The 16,729-nt window shown below is 34.2% G+C and overlaps 1 protein-coding gene across 1 annotated transcript; it reads right to left on the reverse strand.

Annotated features, from left to right (window-relative positions):
• Positions 1 to 10,924: 10,924 nt before the first annotated feature.
• LOC147792326 (uncharacterized) lies at positions 10,925 to 16,462 on the reverse strand. Its single transcript, XM_087124448.1, has 2 exons — positions 16,029 to 16,462; positions 10,925 to 11,009 (listed from the first exon to the last, which is right to left on the reverse strand). Exons 1-2 carry the CDS (start codon positions 16,460 to 16,462, stop codon positions 10,925 to 10,927), a joined length of 519 nt encoding a protein of 172 aa, XP_086980574.1.
• Between the last annotated feature and the right edge of the window lie 267 nt (positions 16,463 to 16,729).

Here is a 16,729-nt window from a genome sequence, read left to right on the forward strand (position 1 = left end):
TGTATTCTTCTTTAAATTGTAGCACTTAGGTTAGATATTATTTCGTTGGTTTAAATTTGATATTATTTTGTTTCTGCTCTTTCAACCATGATTACATTTAATATAAATTAATTTTATGAACTTTTGAGTCCATGTCAATAACTAGAAACTCAGCAAACCCTCAAATGTCTTAGCACATGGACCATAGGTTCCACCTCAGATAGCATAGCTGAAAAAGTTGTATTAGACAAGAGAGTAACAACAAATCCCACAAATAACAGGGCCAATGGAACAAACCACGATCAACCAAAACTTGGAGACTCTAGTCTTAACGGATTACTTAAAATCAAGTGTTAGCCTAAAACATAATGATCGTACCCTGCCGGAAGCATTATGTAAAACATAAAGATCGTACCCCTTCCGGCAGGATTTTGTAAAATATACTGATCGTACCCATACCCATCGTGATGAAATAGGGGTATCCCCCAATGCACGAGCACACATAATGCCCAATATTTTTCCATTTTCAACATTATTAAATATAACCCCGTTTTACATTCATATCATATCTTTTCTCATTTTTCAACGGGGTTATATTTTTTCATTTATCGTGATATCATGTCATTTATAACATGCTGTATACGTACAATTTAGAAAACATAACATAATGCTCTATGCTTTTAACATGTCATTTCATAACGTGCAATTCATACAATAATTACCTCAATGGTCACACAAAACAATCTAAACATAACCTATCACATCACAGTATCATAAACATGTCATATCATAAACACTTCTTGGTCATATTGTTCCCTAACTTATCATAGCTTTAACGTTCTTATACCTATCACAGTCATATTGTTACGCGAACATACCTTAGTCATATCATCACAGGAACGTATCGTAACGTTATTGTTCTATCAATCTATCACAAACCTATCCCTTTCTACCCATAACCTAACCGTATTCTTTCATCAATCTCTCCTATCAATAGCACTCCAGTATGTAACCTAACCTTAACTTTTCATGAACGTATCTTACTCCTATCGTTACATTTTGTTTTGTGCACCCTTCTCGTATCCTTATCTCAAACATATTATTGAACACGTCGTACCGTAATTATTATCATACAATTCACATATTATAACATATACATAACATATAAGAAGCATATCGATCCACAGACAATTCACACATATCAATATATATGACACGTGTAGAACAACGGGGCACGTGTCAACATCAAATAGAACCATGCCGATAGCAAGGCCACTTACCTAATTAGCTTAGGCTGGTGTAACTGATTTATCTTTAAGAAAGTTCAATTTTGTCCTTTGTATCCAAGTCAACCTATATAAACCGTGATAAGACAACCCTAATCCTCAGCCCAACGATCCAAGCTTATGTTGAAGCAAGAACCCTTGAATCAAAGTAATTAACATCTCCTTATACGAAATTTGGATCAACCAAGAGATAAGGCTAGAATTAGATTACCTCTTACGATCGAAGATCTAGAAGCAAGATTTGGAAACCTTGTTCTAAATTGAGTCACTCCACTATCTAACTTGATCAAGGCTTGATTGAATGGCTCGGGTGCAATTCTACTACAAGAATTGCTTGAAACTTAGAAATGACAAATATGATGCTCGGATTTCTAAGGGAAACGTCTCAATTTGAGATCTGAATTACATTCATCCACGAATCTGATTTTTATATAACATATTGTGGGTATTTATAGTCTCCCGACAAAAGACGTTTGTGGATGGGATTTATTCGAGATGTTTGTGGACGGGATTTATTCCCGATCCCCTTTAATCTCCACAAAGAATAAGTCAAATTGACCATTTGACTTTTACATAATCGATCATTAAACATGTTTTTTTAATCAATATTGATGTGCTTGAGTAGCTAATGTGGCAGACTTGTAATCAATTGAGCTCTCTGTGCGCAGGTTCGAGTTCTGTTGTTGACATAGTTTTTTGAATCTTTTGGAACACCGTGATTCTTATCATCATCACCTTCTTTCCGTCACCTCTTTTGAAATGTTTTGATCAAATCTACATGCTTCACTCACAAAAATATTAGAAGGAAATTAGTAGGAATAGGAAGCAAATAAAGTGTATTAAATCCATAAACTATGCTTTGCATCATCCATAAATGTATCTGCCACATGCTTCATCTTCTGCCAACAAAAGTGTTTATACAACATCTTATAAACTTTCACCTTCTTTCCGTCACCTCTTTTGAAATGTTTTGATCAAATCTACATGCTTCACTCACAAAAATATTAGAAGGAAATTAGTAGGAATAGGAAGCAAATAAAGTGTATTAAATCCATAAACTATGCTTTGCATCATCCATAAATCTATCTGCCACATGCTTCATCTTCTGCCAACAAAAGTGTTTATACAACATCTTATAAACTTTATTAATCTGTCCCATTAAGACACCACCATATGCTTCTCTAAAAAACAAGTCTTTTATAGAGCATTTAGGAATACAAAGCATACTCTTAGTAATTAAAAATTTATGAAACACATAATAATCATCTACCACTTTTTTTGCAAGACAAGATGCATAAATAGTTCTAAAGTCTTGGTCATCTCTATATAATTCAATAATATGTCCAAGAATTTTTGCAGTAAGAGAAGTAAAGAGATCATACCTTTTAAATAACACATAAGCTACTGTATTATCCTTACCTTGCTTATACTTAATGACATACGAAAATGTTTCAATAAATTCCACCCACTTTGCATGTCTACGGTTCAGTTTGCTTTGACCCTTCACATACTTCAAGTTTTCATGATCAAAGTGGATCACAAATTCTCTAGGCCATAAGTAGCGTTGCGGCACATGCCATATATGAACTACAACCAATTCTTTATCATAGGTAGGGTATTTCAATGTTGCCCCATTTAGTTTTTCACTAAAATACACTAACGACTTTTCATCTTGAATTAAAACAACACTGATGACCAAACCACATGCATCACATCCAATTTCAAAAGTTTTATAAAAGCTAGGCAAAACAAATAATGATGCATTGTTTAATTTGTTCCTAAGCAAATTGAATGCATTCTCTTGCATTCCTCCCCATTTAAAAACAACGTTCTTTTTCACTAAGTCATTCAATAGTTCAGTTATGGTTCTAAAATCATTTATAAATCTCTTATAGAGGTTAGCTAACTCATGAAAACTCCGAACTTTACGTGCACTCTTTAGTGTTGGCAAATCCATAATGAATTTAACTTTGTCTCTCTCTAATGCTATTCTACTTTTATCAACTATGAAGCCAATAGAGTGAACTTTTTCCATGCAAAAACTACCCTTATTAAAATTAAATTTCTCTTTTCTATGTGTAATCAAAACTAATTTAACATGCTCCACATGCTCAAGCAAAATCTTCAAATAAATTATAATATCATCAATATAAACAACATGTTTTCTCATATATTTTCTCCAAACATTATATATTAAGCGCATAGGTGTACTAGGAGCATTAGTTAACCTAAAAGACATAACAAGCCATTCATACAATCCAAACTTAATACTGAAAGTTGTTTTCCATTCATCTACTACGTGCATTATAATTTGATGAAATCCAGATTTCAAAATAATTTTTATAAATAGACTCGAATCATGCAAACCTAGGAATAAGATGTCGATACTTTATCGTGATTTTGTTGATGACTCTATTATCCATGCATATGCGCCAAGTTTCATCTTTCTTTGGCATCAATAAGTCTCGTATAGAATATGGACTCAAAACTTTCTTGTACATAGCCCTTCTCCATGAGCTCCTCCACTTTCCTTTGAATTTCTTTTGTCTCGGTTAGATTGACCCGATAAGCTGGCTTATAAGGAATGACAGTCCTTGGAATGAAGTCTATTTTATGTTCAGTACCTCTAATGGGAGGTATTTCTTTATCTTGAAACATGTCTTCAAATTCTTGTAAAAGAGATTGAAAAACACTAGGCAAAGCCAAGTTGTTATAGTTAGAGACCAAAAATCCTCCATTATACATAAGTACAAAGATCGATTTTTGTGAAAACCTTCTCACCTCTCCAACTCTAGCCAAATAACTCTCTCTCTTCCTTTTTTCTTCAATTTCATTCTTCTTTTTTTCTCTTTGATTTTTCTCTATTTTTTCACGCAACTCTTGTTTTTCTTTTAACTCACTTTCCTCAAACTCTTTCTTTCTTTCCTCCAACTTTAATTGATCAGCAAATACATTTGCAGAACTCAAAGGTACAAGAGTGGTTTTTCTACCATCTTTTACAAAAGAGTACCTATTCAAATAGCCATCATACATAATCCTCCTGTCAAATTGCCATGGTCGGCCAAGCAATATATCTCCAGCTTGCATTGGTAATACATCACAAAGAACTTCATCTTTATATTTTCCCAAAGTAAAAGATATTAAAGCTTGGGAAATTACCTTCATTGTTCCACTATCATTAAGCCATTGGAGCTTGTAAGGTTTAGGATGATCTTGAGTTGGAATTTGCAACCTTTTGATCAACATAGTACTTACTACATTGGTGCAACTTCCACTATCAATGATAAGACTACAAGCAGTCCCCTTGACTAAACACCGCGTGTGAAATAGGTTCTCTCTTTGATCATCAACATCATTCTCTGTAACTTGAGTTTTAAGAAGTCTTCTTGTAATAAGTGCCAAATGAATACCATCTTCTAGTTGCTCCTCATTCTTCTGGACTTCTTCAACTAGATCATTGATCTCCCCTCCATTTTTCTCGTCTTGGTTCATGATTGTACAAACAGTAGTTTTATATGCTTAGGACCTCACATACTCAACTCACTGATTTTACACTCAGGAACACTCGTGTTTAACACACAAAGGTAGGCTATTTGGGAAAGTGACTAATTTCTGATCAAGGTAGGTAATATGGATAAAGCAATTCAGATAGTAGCGAGCTATTCAAGACAATCAAGACAAGTAATTACTAGTAACAACAAAATAAAACAAGAAATGAACAAATAAATAAGGGACAAAGATATTTTTGGATATAATTGCACACTGAAAAAAAATGAATTCTAAAGAGAATGGTCGTGAAGATCGAACACAACAATTATAGATTTATATGCTTTAGGGAAAAATGAGAAATGAAATTTATTTGATCTTCAAATAAACGTGCAAATGGTCTAATGTTAAGGATTTATTAAGAACAATATGATACGGATTTTTTTTTTCTTTCAAGATCTAAATATGATCTTTAACAGGACACTAAGAACAAAGTAGAAAGATAATGAAGAACGTTGGAAATGACAGTAAGAAAATAAATGACTGATTTAAAGAGACGATAAACAATAGCGAAAATTAAAGATAAAATCAATTCTAGAGTCGGCCACAAAGATGTAAACCTAGGCTCTGATACCAAACTGATAAGGCAACCCTAATTCTCAGCCCAACGATCCAAGCTTATGTTGAAGCAAGAACCCTTGAATCAAAGTAATTAACACCTTCTTATACGAAATTTGGATCAACCAAGAGATAAGGCTAGAATTAGATTACCTCTTACGATCGAAGATCTAGAAGCAAGACTTGGAAACCTTGTTCTAAATTGAGTCACTCCACAATCTAACTTGATCAAGGCTTGATTGAATGGCTCGGGTGCAATTCTACTACAAGAATTGCTTGAAACTTAGAAATGACAAATATGATGCTCGGATTTCTAAGGGAAACGTCTCAATTTGAGATCTGAATTACATTCATCCACGAATCTGATTTTTACATAACATATTGTGGGTATTTATAGTCTCCCGACAAAAGACGTTTGTGGATGGGATTTATTCGAGATGTTTGTGGACGGGATTTATTCCCGATCCCCTTTAATCTCCACAAAGAATAAGTCAAATTGACCAAATTAAACATAGTTTTTTTTTTTAATAAATATTGATGTGCTTGAGTGGCTAATGTGGCAAACTTGTAATCAATTGAGCTTTCTGTGTGCAGGTTCGAGTTCTGTTGTTGACATAGCTTTTTGAATCTTTTGGAACACCGTGATTCTTATCAAACCGTGACATCAATTTCAATTCTCTAAATTTTAGAATAGTCCATATATTAGACTTATGACGTGAACATTGTAGACTTTATGATTAGAGTATTGGATATATATATATATATAATAATAATTTTTAGGGGGAAGAATTTTAGAATGGTCCATATGTTAGGTTGAGGAGAGATTATTGGGAAAATGGAGGATAGTTAGGAGAGAAGGGGAAGAATTGTTTTTATTTTTTTATTTATTAATTTATTATTATTTTTTTTTTTTTAAAAGGGAATAATAATTTTTGTTTATAATAATTTTTATTTGTTTACTCACTCCTTTATTTTTTTGGTTATTACACCAAGACATGTTTACAAATCCAGATGACTATGATATGCTTACGAAATGATATGACAAGAATATTTTTATAAAATGATACGACTATGATATGTTTATGAAATGAGATGACCATGATATGTCTGTGAAATAATATGACTAGGTTATGTTTATGAAACGATATGACTGACGTGTTTACAAAACAATATGACTATGATATGTTTACAAGATGATAAGTCCATGATATTTGGTGATACAACGTGGCTATGAGATGAACGTGAATGTTATGACACGTGTTCTGATGATGTACTAAACATATGATAAATTGTATGGTATAACACGTTTGACGATAAAAAAATCAAGAAATTAGTAATACTTCTTCTCTTTGGGCTACCTACACCAATTCTAATAGATTTTTGGAGTAAAAATCATAACATAAACTCGTTAAAAATTTAACCCTAACCCAATGCAAATTGAATGCACTAGTAAATCATATGGATCTAGGAACGACTTACTGTATTTGATTTGTGGCCAAGCTAGAGTTTGAGAATGTGGGAACTTTCATTGTAAACATTGTCAAATAATGATATGAACCAAGAGACATCATTCCTACAATATACTTCAATGAAGATGTGAAGAAAATGTTGTCAAAATGATCAAAAGAGGTTGCAATTCATGTCACATTGAAGAGGAATGAAGTTTGATGGTTATAAATTTTGGGTGGGTTACAATTTAAAGTAATTTAGAGTTATTGTATTTTAAGACATTTTATTTACTTTAGGTTACATTTACCTAATGGCTAATTATGACCATTAAGTATGAATGTTACAACTTTTGGAATGCCTTTAATAGTTTCATTTTGAGGCTATATAAAGCCATGTATGTTGTATTTGTAAGGTAGACTTGGAAAATATATTAAAAGAAGCATTTGTGCTTTTCTTTAGCCAATGGCTAAGTTTCTTTGCAATTCTATGTAGTTTAGATTGCATGTAGAATCATTCAAGCTCGACATGATCAATCTTGCTTGTGGAGTGATTCGAATCTCAAACAAGAGTTTGAGATATTTGATCAACAAGAGTCATTCAAGCTAGACATGATCGATCTTGCTTGTGGAGTGATTCGAATCTCAATCAAGTGTTCTTGCCTTGAGATATTCGATCAACAAGATAATCCGAATCTTACTCTCCTTGTAGTTGATTTCCTTATCTTATCAAATAAGCTAGAGTTTAAGCATTTGGAAACTTTTCTCTTACAACACAAACCTAAAGTAGTCGTCTTCTCTTTCCTTATTCAATCACTCAAAGTTCCTAAATCAAACTTACTACTTTATATATCCTTTATATATAAATTATATATCCTATTCCAACTAATTAGTTTGAAGATATAATTTAAGTTTTAAAATTTTGAAAATCAAATTTGATTAGAATTGAACCTTTAACCTCAAAAAAGATAATGAGCATTTTTATTCATAAAATTATTTATTGAAATTGAATGAAAGTCAAACTGCATCATTTCCAATGATACATTAACTGGAATATATTGAGAGATCCAAAATACAAGTAAATACCTTCCTCTCGACCTGCCCAAGTGCAATTATTATCATCACATTGATCATTAAACCAATTCCCTTTTACTGCCAAAAAACATTTCCATCAACTTGTCCATATTTGCTGCTAAAATGGCACCAAAACAACGTAGAAGTCCAAAAATTTTCTTTAAAACTCCAATTGTAATTATCTCCAGTGCGGAGTACGTGCTCGCCCATATCGTCATTTGCTGACTTGCAATGAACAATTAGAGTTGAAGCAGTCATCCCATTTAAAATAGTAACTTTCCATCGGGAGAACGGTAATTGTAACTTAGATTCTGCAAAACAAAAGTTCATCATATTGTTCGAAGCCAAGGCAACCAACACGATTGAACAGAATAGGCTTAGAGACCTCATTTTCTACTAGAAGATAGTTCACCCTTTTTTACCAAACCTAATTGGATTCTATCTCTTATATATACATAAATATAGCCAAAGTGAGTGGTACTTAGTTATATTGAAACACATTTAGTTAAAAGTGTTGTGTAAATTTTGATTATTACAACTTATCTTCCATAACAGGGCGAGACCCTCACCTAAACTTTCTTCATTTTCTCCGTAGTAGTTGGCTGTTAGCTTTTGTAACTGATTTTTTATTATATTAGTTCCTTTTAGGTAAAGTTTAAAGTTTGACCATTCATTATTTAGATAAGTTCACTTTTAAAATGAAAAAGAAATTAAGCAAATAATGATAAAAGATGGTTAAATATTTTAAAATAAAGTTTCTAGCCTCGAATATTGTCACTACTAAAATTATATTTTATTTAAATACATATATTCCCAAAATATTATTATAGTCATTATATAGATTAAGAATTTTAAAAGTTACCTAGAGAAAAGTTTTGTTTTAGATATTTTGAAAACTCGTGAGATTAATGCTAAAATCACTACTGCTTCTAAATCTTGAATAACATTCTAGTTTCCCTTGGTGCATGGGTTGATAGAATTGAAATCTAAAGAGTCCAGTCGATCTCCGCTTGGATTCGGCCAAATCCACATGTGCAGGTTGGACTCCAATTGGATTCATCTTTTATTACTTTACTAATTTTAGCTTTTTTTGTATTATTTTATTTAGATTTTTTTTTATATTATATTTTAAATTTCTCATACCTCAACTTTTTATACTATTTTTAAAATATTCATTCACTTTATACTATTTTTAAATACATATATTATAATATGAATAGGTTTCTTTTTAATTTTAAGAATATGATTTTATTGAATATGATTTATACCTACATTTAGGTTATTTAAAAAAAAATATATATAATATTTAATGTTTATAGAATATACCTATATTTGAAAGTATATAATGTTCAGTGTTCATCTTCCCACTTTTCAAAAGGATTCGTCCTCGAATCACGAAAATTATCACCTACATCAAAAGGACTCAAGTCATCAATATTGAAAGTAGAACGTACTGAAAATTCTCCGAGAAGATCAATTTTATAGGCATTGTTATTAATTCTTTTAAGGACTTGATAAGGGTCATCCACTCTTTGAGGTAACTTGGTCTTTCTTTGAGATGGGAATCGCTCTTTGCGAAAATGTATCCAAACCCAATCACCGGGTTAAAAAATAATTTCCTTCCGTTCTTTGTTAATTCTTGACGCAACTCTTCACCTCTTGTGCAATACTTTGATCAAATCTGTCTTACTTGTGGCTGCTTCACTCACAAAAAATGTTAGAAGGAATAGGGAAAGCAAATCAAGAAGAGTAAGTGGAATAAATTGATATAGAACTTCAAAAGGAGAACAATGAGTTGTATTATGAATTGCTACAAAATCTAGCATTGGACAAGGCTCAGTGACCAAAGCACCAGTCCAAGCAGCTGTAGTAATGACCCAGACAACAACTGAATCTTGTATATATTGTGAAGGCAAACACACTTTTGATCAATGTTCAAGAAATCTGGCCTCAAATTTTTATGTGGGGAATCAAGCTAGTCAAGACAACCCGAAAAATAATCACTTCTCAAATAATTATAATCCGGGGTGGAGAAACCATCCAAATTTCTAATGGAAGGGACAAAGCTCATAAAACCACCACCCAAGGGAAAGGAACTAGTCAAGCTCTAGGTTTTGGATTACAAGATCAATTGGCATATGATCCTTAACAAGCCACCACCCAAGGGAAAGGAACTAGACAAGTTCAACACACACTGGAACATCTCTTGAGAGCCTAATAAAGGAATATATGGTGAAAATGATGTTCTGATACAAAGTCAGCAAGCATCATTGCAAAATTTGGAAATTCAAGTAGGTTAATTCACAACTTGGTTACGAAATAGACCTATTGGCAAGCTGCCAACAGACGCCGAAACACCAAAAAGAGAAGGCAAAGAGCAATGTCAAGCAATAGAGTTGAGAAGTGGGAAAGAAATACCAAGCAGGGGATAAAAAATTAAAGGACACGATGATAGTCACTCTCAAGAAGTCACTGTATAGAAAGAGTACAACAAAAATTATGCAGAAACTACTGTACAGAAAGAGCAAATAAAAAATTATGCAGAACCTGTGTAGTCTCCTAAAATGCAAACAACATTTAGTAATGGACAAGAAAATAGAACATACACACCAACACCAAATTTTTCACAAATAATGAAAAGAAAGAAAGAGGAAGCCCACTTTGATAAGTTTATAGATATTTTGAAGGAAATTCATATAAACATACCCTTAGTGGAAGCTTTGAAGCAAATGTCAAATTATGTAAAAATCTTGAAGGATGTGCAATATTGAAAAACAAGATACCACTAAATGAAGAGTGTAGTGCAATATTCAAAAACAAGATACCACTAAAAGAGAAAGAGTGTAGTGCACTAAATGTATAGTGTAGTGGATCTTATTTTTCCGTATTGCACTAAACTCTTCATTCAACACTATTAACTTGAATTCTTAAAATTTTCTTCGATTAGTGAGAATACCCTTCAAGAATTTGACATAGTTTGTCATTTGTTTCAAGGCTTTCACTAATGGTATGTTTATATGAATTTCAAAAAATATATCAATGAACTTCTCGAAGTGGCCTTCCTCCTTCTTTCTTTTTATTCTTTGTAGAAAATGAGGTTTTGGTATGTATGTTATGCCCTCTTTTTCACTGTTGATTGTTGTTTGCGTTTTAGAAGACTACACTATTTCTGCATAATTTTTGCTATGCGTCTTCTGTCCAACACTTTTCAACTTTCTCTACTGTATGTTAGCTGTCTCTAGGGATGACTGTTACATATTTTCTTAATTTCACCTACCTTGTTGGGTATTTCTTACTGTTCAATTCTATTGCTTGACATTGCTCATTTTCTTCTCTTTTTGGCTTTTTGGTATCTGCTAACAGCTTCCCAAGAGGTCTGTTTCGTAACTCAGTTGCTAATTGACCTACATCAACTTCTAAATTTAGCAAGGATGCTTGCTGACTCTGTATCATAACATCTTTTTTTGCCATATATTCCTTTTTTAGACCCTAAAGCGATGTTCCTGGTATGTGTTGAGCTTGGTTAGTTCCTTTCCCTTAGGTGTTGGCTTGTTGCGGACCATATGCCATTGATTTTGTAATCCAAAACCGTGAGGATAATTTGCTGTAGGTGATAGTTGTTGATTGTATGAGGTTTGTCTCTTCCATGAGAAGTTTGGATGGTTTCTCTAACCTGTGTTATAAGTGTTTGGGAAGAGATTATTTTTCTGGATTCCTTGACTAACTTGATACCCATATAAAAAATTTAAGTTGAATTACTTGGACATTGATCAAAAGTGTGTTATTTTCCCAAATATACACAAGATTTAGTTGTTGTTTGACTCATTACATAGTAACAGACTAGAATGGTACATTAGTCATTGAGCCTTGTACCTATGCTGGATTTTATAGAATATTAGTAACAAAAGCTAATTGATCGTTGATAGAGGTCAAAGCATCAACTTCAAGTACTTCTTAGGTGTTCTTTCCCGGATTGCTCCTCACATCAGCCTCTTGACAATTGTTAGATGCTATTCTTTCAAGAATCTCATAAGATTCATTGTACGTCTTTGATAAATTAATTATATTGGCTAAAGCATCCGCTAATTGTTTATTAGCAACATTCAATCAATGGTAGAAAGTCTCCATTTGGATACAAGTAAAAAGTCTCACTATCCTTGCAAAATTTGAGATATTAATTTTACTAACTCAACAAGCAAATGAACCATATAATTAGTTGTTTATTTGATTTTTAGATAACTGCGTCAAAAGAATAGAGACATTACTTAGATAACTAAGAAAAAAATAAATACAATACTTAGACCTCGTTTAGAATAGGATGTTATGCATTTCATTGTTTTAAATCATTTGTATGTGTTTTTAGTTTCTCTAAATTTCAGTACTTCGTATTTAAACACGTAAGACCATGACTGTGTTTTCCAGAGAAGAAGTTGCTTTAAGCGTTTTCGAAGTTTATGTAATAAATGATGTTCAATTTAAGAGTTATATTTTCATATTAAAGATGAGCATGAGACGTTAGTAGCAACTCTGAGTATGTAGAAATTCCTGAGAGGTCCTCCGGGAAGACATCCATAAATACGTTTACTATGGGTACTGTATCTATGGGTTTTTCCTTTCCTTTTGTATTTACTGCACAGGCTAGAAATGCCCACCCCTCTTGTTGTATCAGGCGCCTCGCTTTCATCATCGATATTATTTTTGGGGTGGTACCTGTGGAGGTTCCTTTAAACTTAAAGGTAAGTCCATTGGGCGGTGTGAATATCACCTCCTTCTTATGGTAGTCTATGCTAGCAAAGTTTTCAGCTAACCAGTCCATTCCTAATATGACGTCAAAATCCGTCATATCCATTACCTTTAAGTCCAGTGGATGGTTTGTCCAGCTATTACCACTTGTCCGTCCTTTACTCTATTTTTCGTAACTAAGTCTACCCCTGCTGGGGTACCGACTGACAATGCATGCATTAAGGGTTCTACTACAAACCCTGCTTGTTTAACAAATTGTAAAACAACAAAGGAATGGGTAGAACCAGAATCAAACAATGTCAATGCAAAGTGTCCTAGTATAGAAAGCGTACCTGTCACCACGGTTTCAGATGTTTCCGCCTCTTTACTGGTCGTTACATATGCCCTGGTCTGTGGGCGGGTTTGTATGGTGGGCTCTCGGATGACCGGTTCTCTAAGGGGTTCCCTTGGATTTCCCGAGCAATTTGTAGGGCAAGTCTGGCCACCTGACCTGCATGACCACAGATATAACATATACTTGAGCCCGCCAAACATCTCCCAACATGTTGTTTTCCACAGTTACGACACAAGGGCTTCTCCATTGCTAGGTATCGACCTATTGGGGGTGGAGCAGGTGGCCTACTCTGATATCGAGGTCTCTGGGACGGTGGTTGGAATTCTGTGGTATCGACCTCGACAAGGCGTTTCCTTCCTGTGACGACCGTTGGCTCCATTTTCTTTTCCTCTGGGTTCCTCTAGGGCCTTGGCCGTCCTTAGGGCCTCTTAATAGGTTTTTGGGTTAAAGGCCTCTAACATGCGGCAGGTTTTCGGATTCAATCCTAACACAAATTTTTCTGTCTGTTTCTCTTCAGTGTCAGCTAAAGACGGTGCAAACCTTCTCAATCTCATGAAGTCCTGATCGTATTGATCCACCGTGCGATCACATTGGGTTAAGTGTCCAAAGTTCTTCCAAGCTAGAGCTGCATAGAGTTAGAAACCCTAAGTTCGTTTGTCCATCACACTGTCTCGACATTTGATACAAAATTTATCCAAATTTTGATCCGTTAGGCAATCTGCTCATTAGATGCTACATACATTAAATCCAGCCTTGTTGTAGTTAGATACATAAGGCTTACAATCAATTGTTTATACATGGTAGCATTGATCTTGGCTCCTTCTTCATCCTTTGTTAGTCTAACCACAGGAACAATAGGGTTTTTCACGGTATTACTTTTTTCCATCCTAAACTTCTCCAAAACTTCTTTTGCATACTTTCTCTGACTAATATAAATGCCTTCAGAATTTTGTAAAATCTCTACACCGAGAAAATATTCCATTTTTCCCAAATCAGCCATTTCAAATTCAAGTTTCATATAATTCTTGAACTTAACAAACATGCTCTCATCATTACCAGTAAAAATTAGATCGTCAACATATAGACTAACAATCAAAATTTTACCTCCATCTCCTGTTTGTATGAATAAAGTATGGTCACAGTTGCACCTCTCAAATCCTTCTTTGACAAAATGTGCTTCAATTCGATTGTACCATGCACGTGGGGCTTGTTTAAGGCCATATAATGTCTTCTTCAATTTGTATACCTTGTATTCTTGACCTTTTTTTCTCATAACCTTTTGGTTGCTCAACAGAGACGGCTTCTTTTAATTCTCTATATAAGAAAGCACTTTTCACGTCAAGCTAATACACGTTCCAACTATTTCGAGCTGCTAAAGCAATTATCATTCGAATAGTATCCCACCTAGCCACAGGTGCAAATGCCTCGGTATAGTCTATACCATGTTGTTGTGCGTAACCTTTTGCTACCAACCTAGCCTTATACTTGTCAACTTCGCCATTTTCGTTGAGTTTGGTTTCGAAAACCCACTTTACTCGAATCTTCTTCATTCCTATAGGCAAATTTGTCAACTACCAAGTCTCATTTCGTTCGATGGCTTCTATCTCGAAGTCTATTGCAGCTCTCCATTTCGAACTTTTAATAGCTTCTTCAAAGGTAGTCGGATCTGTAGTTGAGGTTAATAGAACTATATTGTTGTGCTCAGCTTCTTCATAAAATTTTCCCCCGCTCACATAATCTTCCATCCATAATGGTGCTCTTCTATTCCTCACTTCGGCAGTGCTTTCTTTAGATGTTGAGGAATTTGATTCAGATGACTCACTGAAAGATATACTAACTTCCCCTTCTTCTTCTGTTGTTGTCTCCTCTTCAGATTCTTCTTCACTTTGGTCATGTTCGCTTTCTTCTATATTACTATCTTCTCATTCGAGGGTATCAAGTCTAGCTTCTTCATTAGTTTTCTCCCAATGATAGCATTTGTTTTCTTCAAAATATCACATCTCTACTTACAACTATCTTCTTGGACACTGGATCATAAAGTTTGTATGCTTTAGACTCTTCATTCATCCCTAGAAGTACATGCTGAAAACTTTGATCATCTAACTTCTTTCTCTTACGCTTGATACATGAGCATTCTCAATGCATCTAAAAACTCGAAAATAATCAACATTAGGTTTTATGCCAATCCAAGCCTCCTCAGGAGTCATATCTTTCACTACCACTGTAGGACTTCTGTTTAGTACGTGCATTGTCCAGTTTATTGCTTATGGCCAGAAATTCTTTGGAACTTGCTTCTCTGATAATATACTTCTAACCATGTTCATAATTGTTCTATTCTTGCGCTTAGCTACACCATTTTGTTGGGGAATGTAGGCTGCAGCAAGTTGTCTACTGATACCATTAGTTTTGCAAAAATTGTTGAACTCATGAGAGATGAACTGTCCACCCCGTCTGTGCGTAGACAACGAATAAAATCTCCAGTCTCTTTCTCAACAAGATTTTTGATATTCTTGAAGATGGTAAAGACTTCAGAGTTTCCAGCAAGAAAATATATCCACACCTTGCGGCGGTAATCATCAATAAAACTTATAAAACACTTCTTACTGTTGGAAAGAGGTTTGATGGGTCCATAAATGTCTGCATGTACCAGTTGCAGTCTTTGTGTTGCGCTCCATAAACTTCTCTTTGGAAATGCGTCCCTATGTTGCTTTCCCACCATGCAATCAGTTTAGGGGAGAAATTGTTAAAGATAGTCATACTAACTTTTTCTCAACACCGCCATCTTGAAATTAATTTCAAGCTTCACAGATTGTCGGAATTCCTCGTCAAAATCTGAGAACTATTCCTTGTTTGCACACATATGATTGCTACACCCCGAATCAAGGAACCAAACATCTTCCCTCCTTAATTGATTGAGCTCCACATATGACATCAACAAGATTTCTTCTTCATCCTCAAGCTCAGCATAATTTGCTTCCTTTTCCCGTTGAGGACACTCATATCTAAAGTGTCCTAACTGATGACACTTATAACATTCAACGGTAGTTTTTTTGTAATGGATGCCTACCTCTTCCTCTTCCTCTACCTCTTCCTCGAAAAACTTCACGACCTCGATCAACTCCTTTTCCACTGAATCTGGTATCATATGTCACCTTTAGTGCTTGTTCATCACTTACACGTCCATTCAGTCTTTGCTCATGTACTAGTAAGCTACTTTGCAATTCTTCAATTGTTAAAGTGTCTAAATTATTAGACTCTTCAATCAAACATATAACATAGTCAAATCTTGATGTCATTGGTCTCAAGTTTTTTTCAATAATCACAACTTGTTTTATGTCTTCGCCATGAATTTTCATATTGTTTGTAATGGTGAGAGTTCGAGCAAAATATGCATCAACACTCTCACCTTCTTTCATTTGTAGGACTTCAAACTCTTTCCTAAGAGCTTGGTGTTGAGCTCTTTTGACTCCTGTGGAACCCTGGTACTTCTCCTTCATAGAGTCTCAATTTTTTTTTTTTTTTTTTTTGCAGTATCTCTATTAAGGTTCGTTTTCATAATAGTTCGATCAATCGCTTGGAACAAATAATTCTTGACCTTCAAGTCTTTCAGCTTCTGGTCTGCAATTGTTTGTTGTTGTGCTTCGGTAATCTCTACTGCTTCTGCTGCGGCAGGGATTCCGGTCTCCACCAAAGACCAATATTCCTTTGAACGAAGAAACTTTTTCATAAGCATAAACCAATGATCATAATGGCCATCAAACTTA

Source organism: Cucurbita pepo, chromosome 6 (genome assembly GCF_057944985.1).
Source record: "Cucurbita pepo subsp. pepo isolate OVF chromosome 6, ASM5794498v1, whole genome shotgun sequence".
Taxonomy (NCBI): Eukaryota; Viridiplantae; Streptophyta; class Magnoliopsida; order Cucurbitales; family Cucurbitaceae; genus Cucurbita; species Cucurbita pepo.

What these genes read in the sequence shown, in the direction of transcription:
- LOC147792326 (XM_087124448.1), bottom strand. Translation starts at nt 16,462, where the DNA reads ATGAAGGAGAAGTACCAGGGTTCCACAGGAGTCAAAAGAGCTCAACAC. An exon ending in AGAGGAAGAGGAAGAGGTAG is followed by an intron (nt 11,010 to 16,028) that starts GCATCCATTACA and finishes ACAGTGAAAAAG; the next exon opens with AGGGCATAACATACATACCA.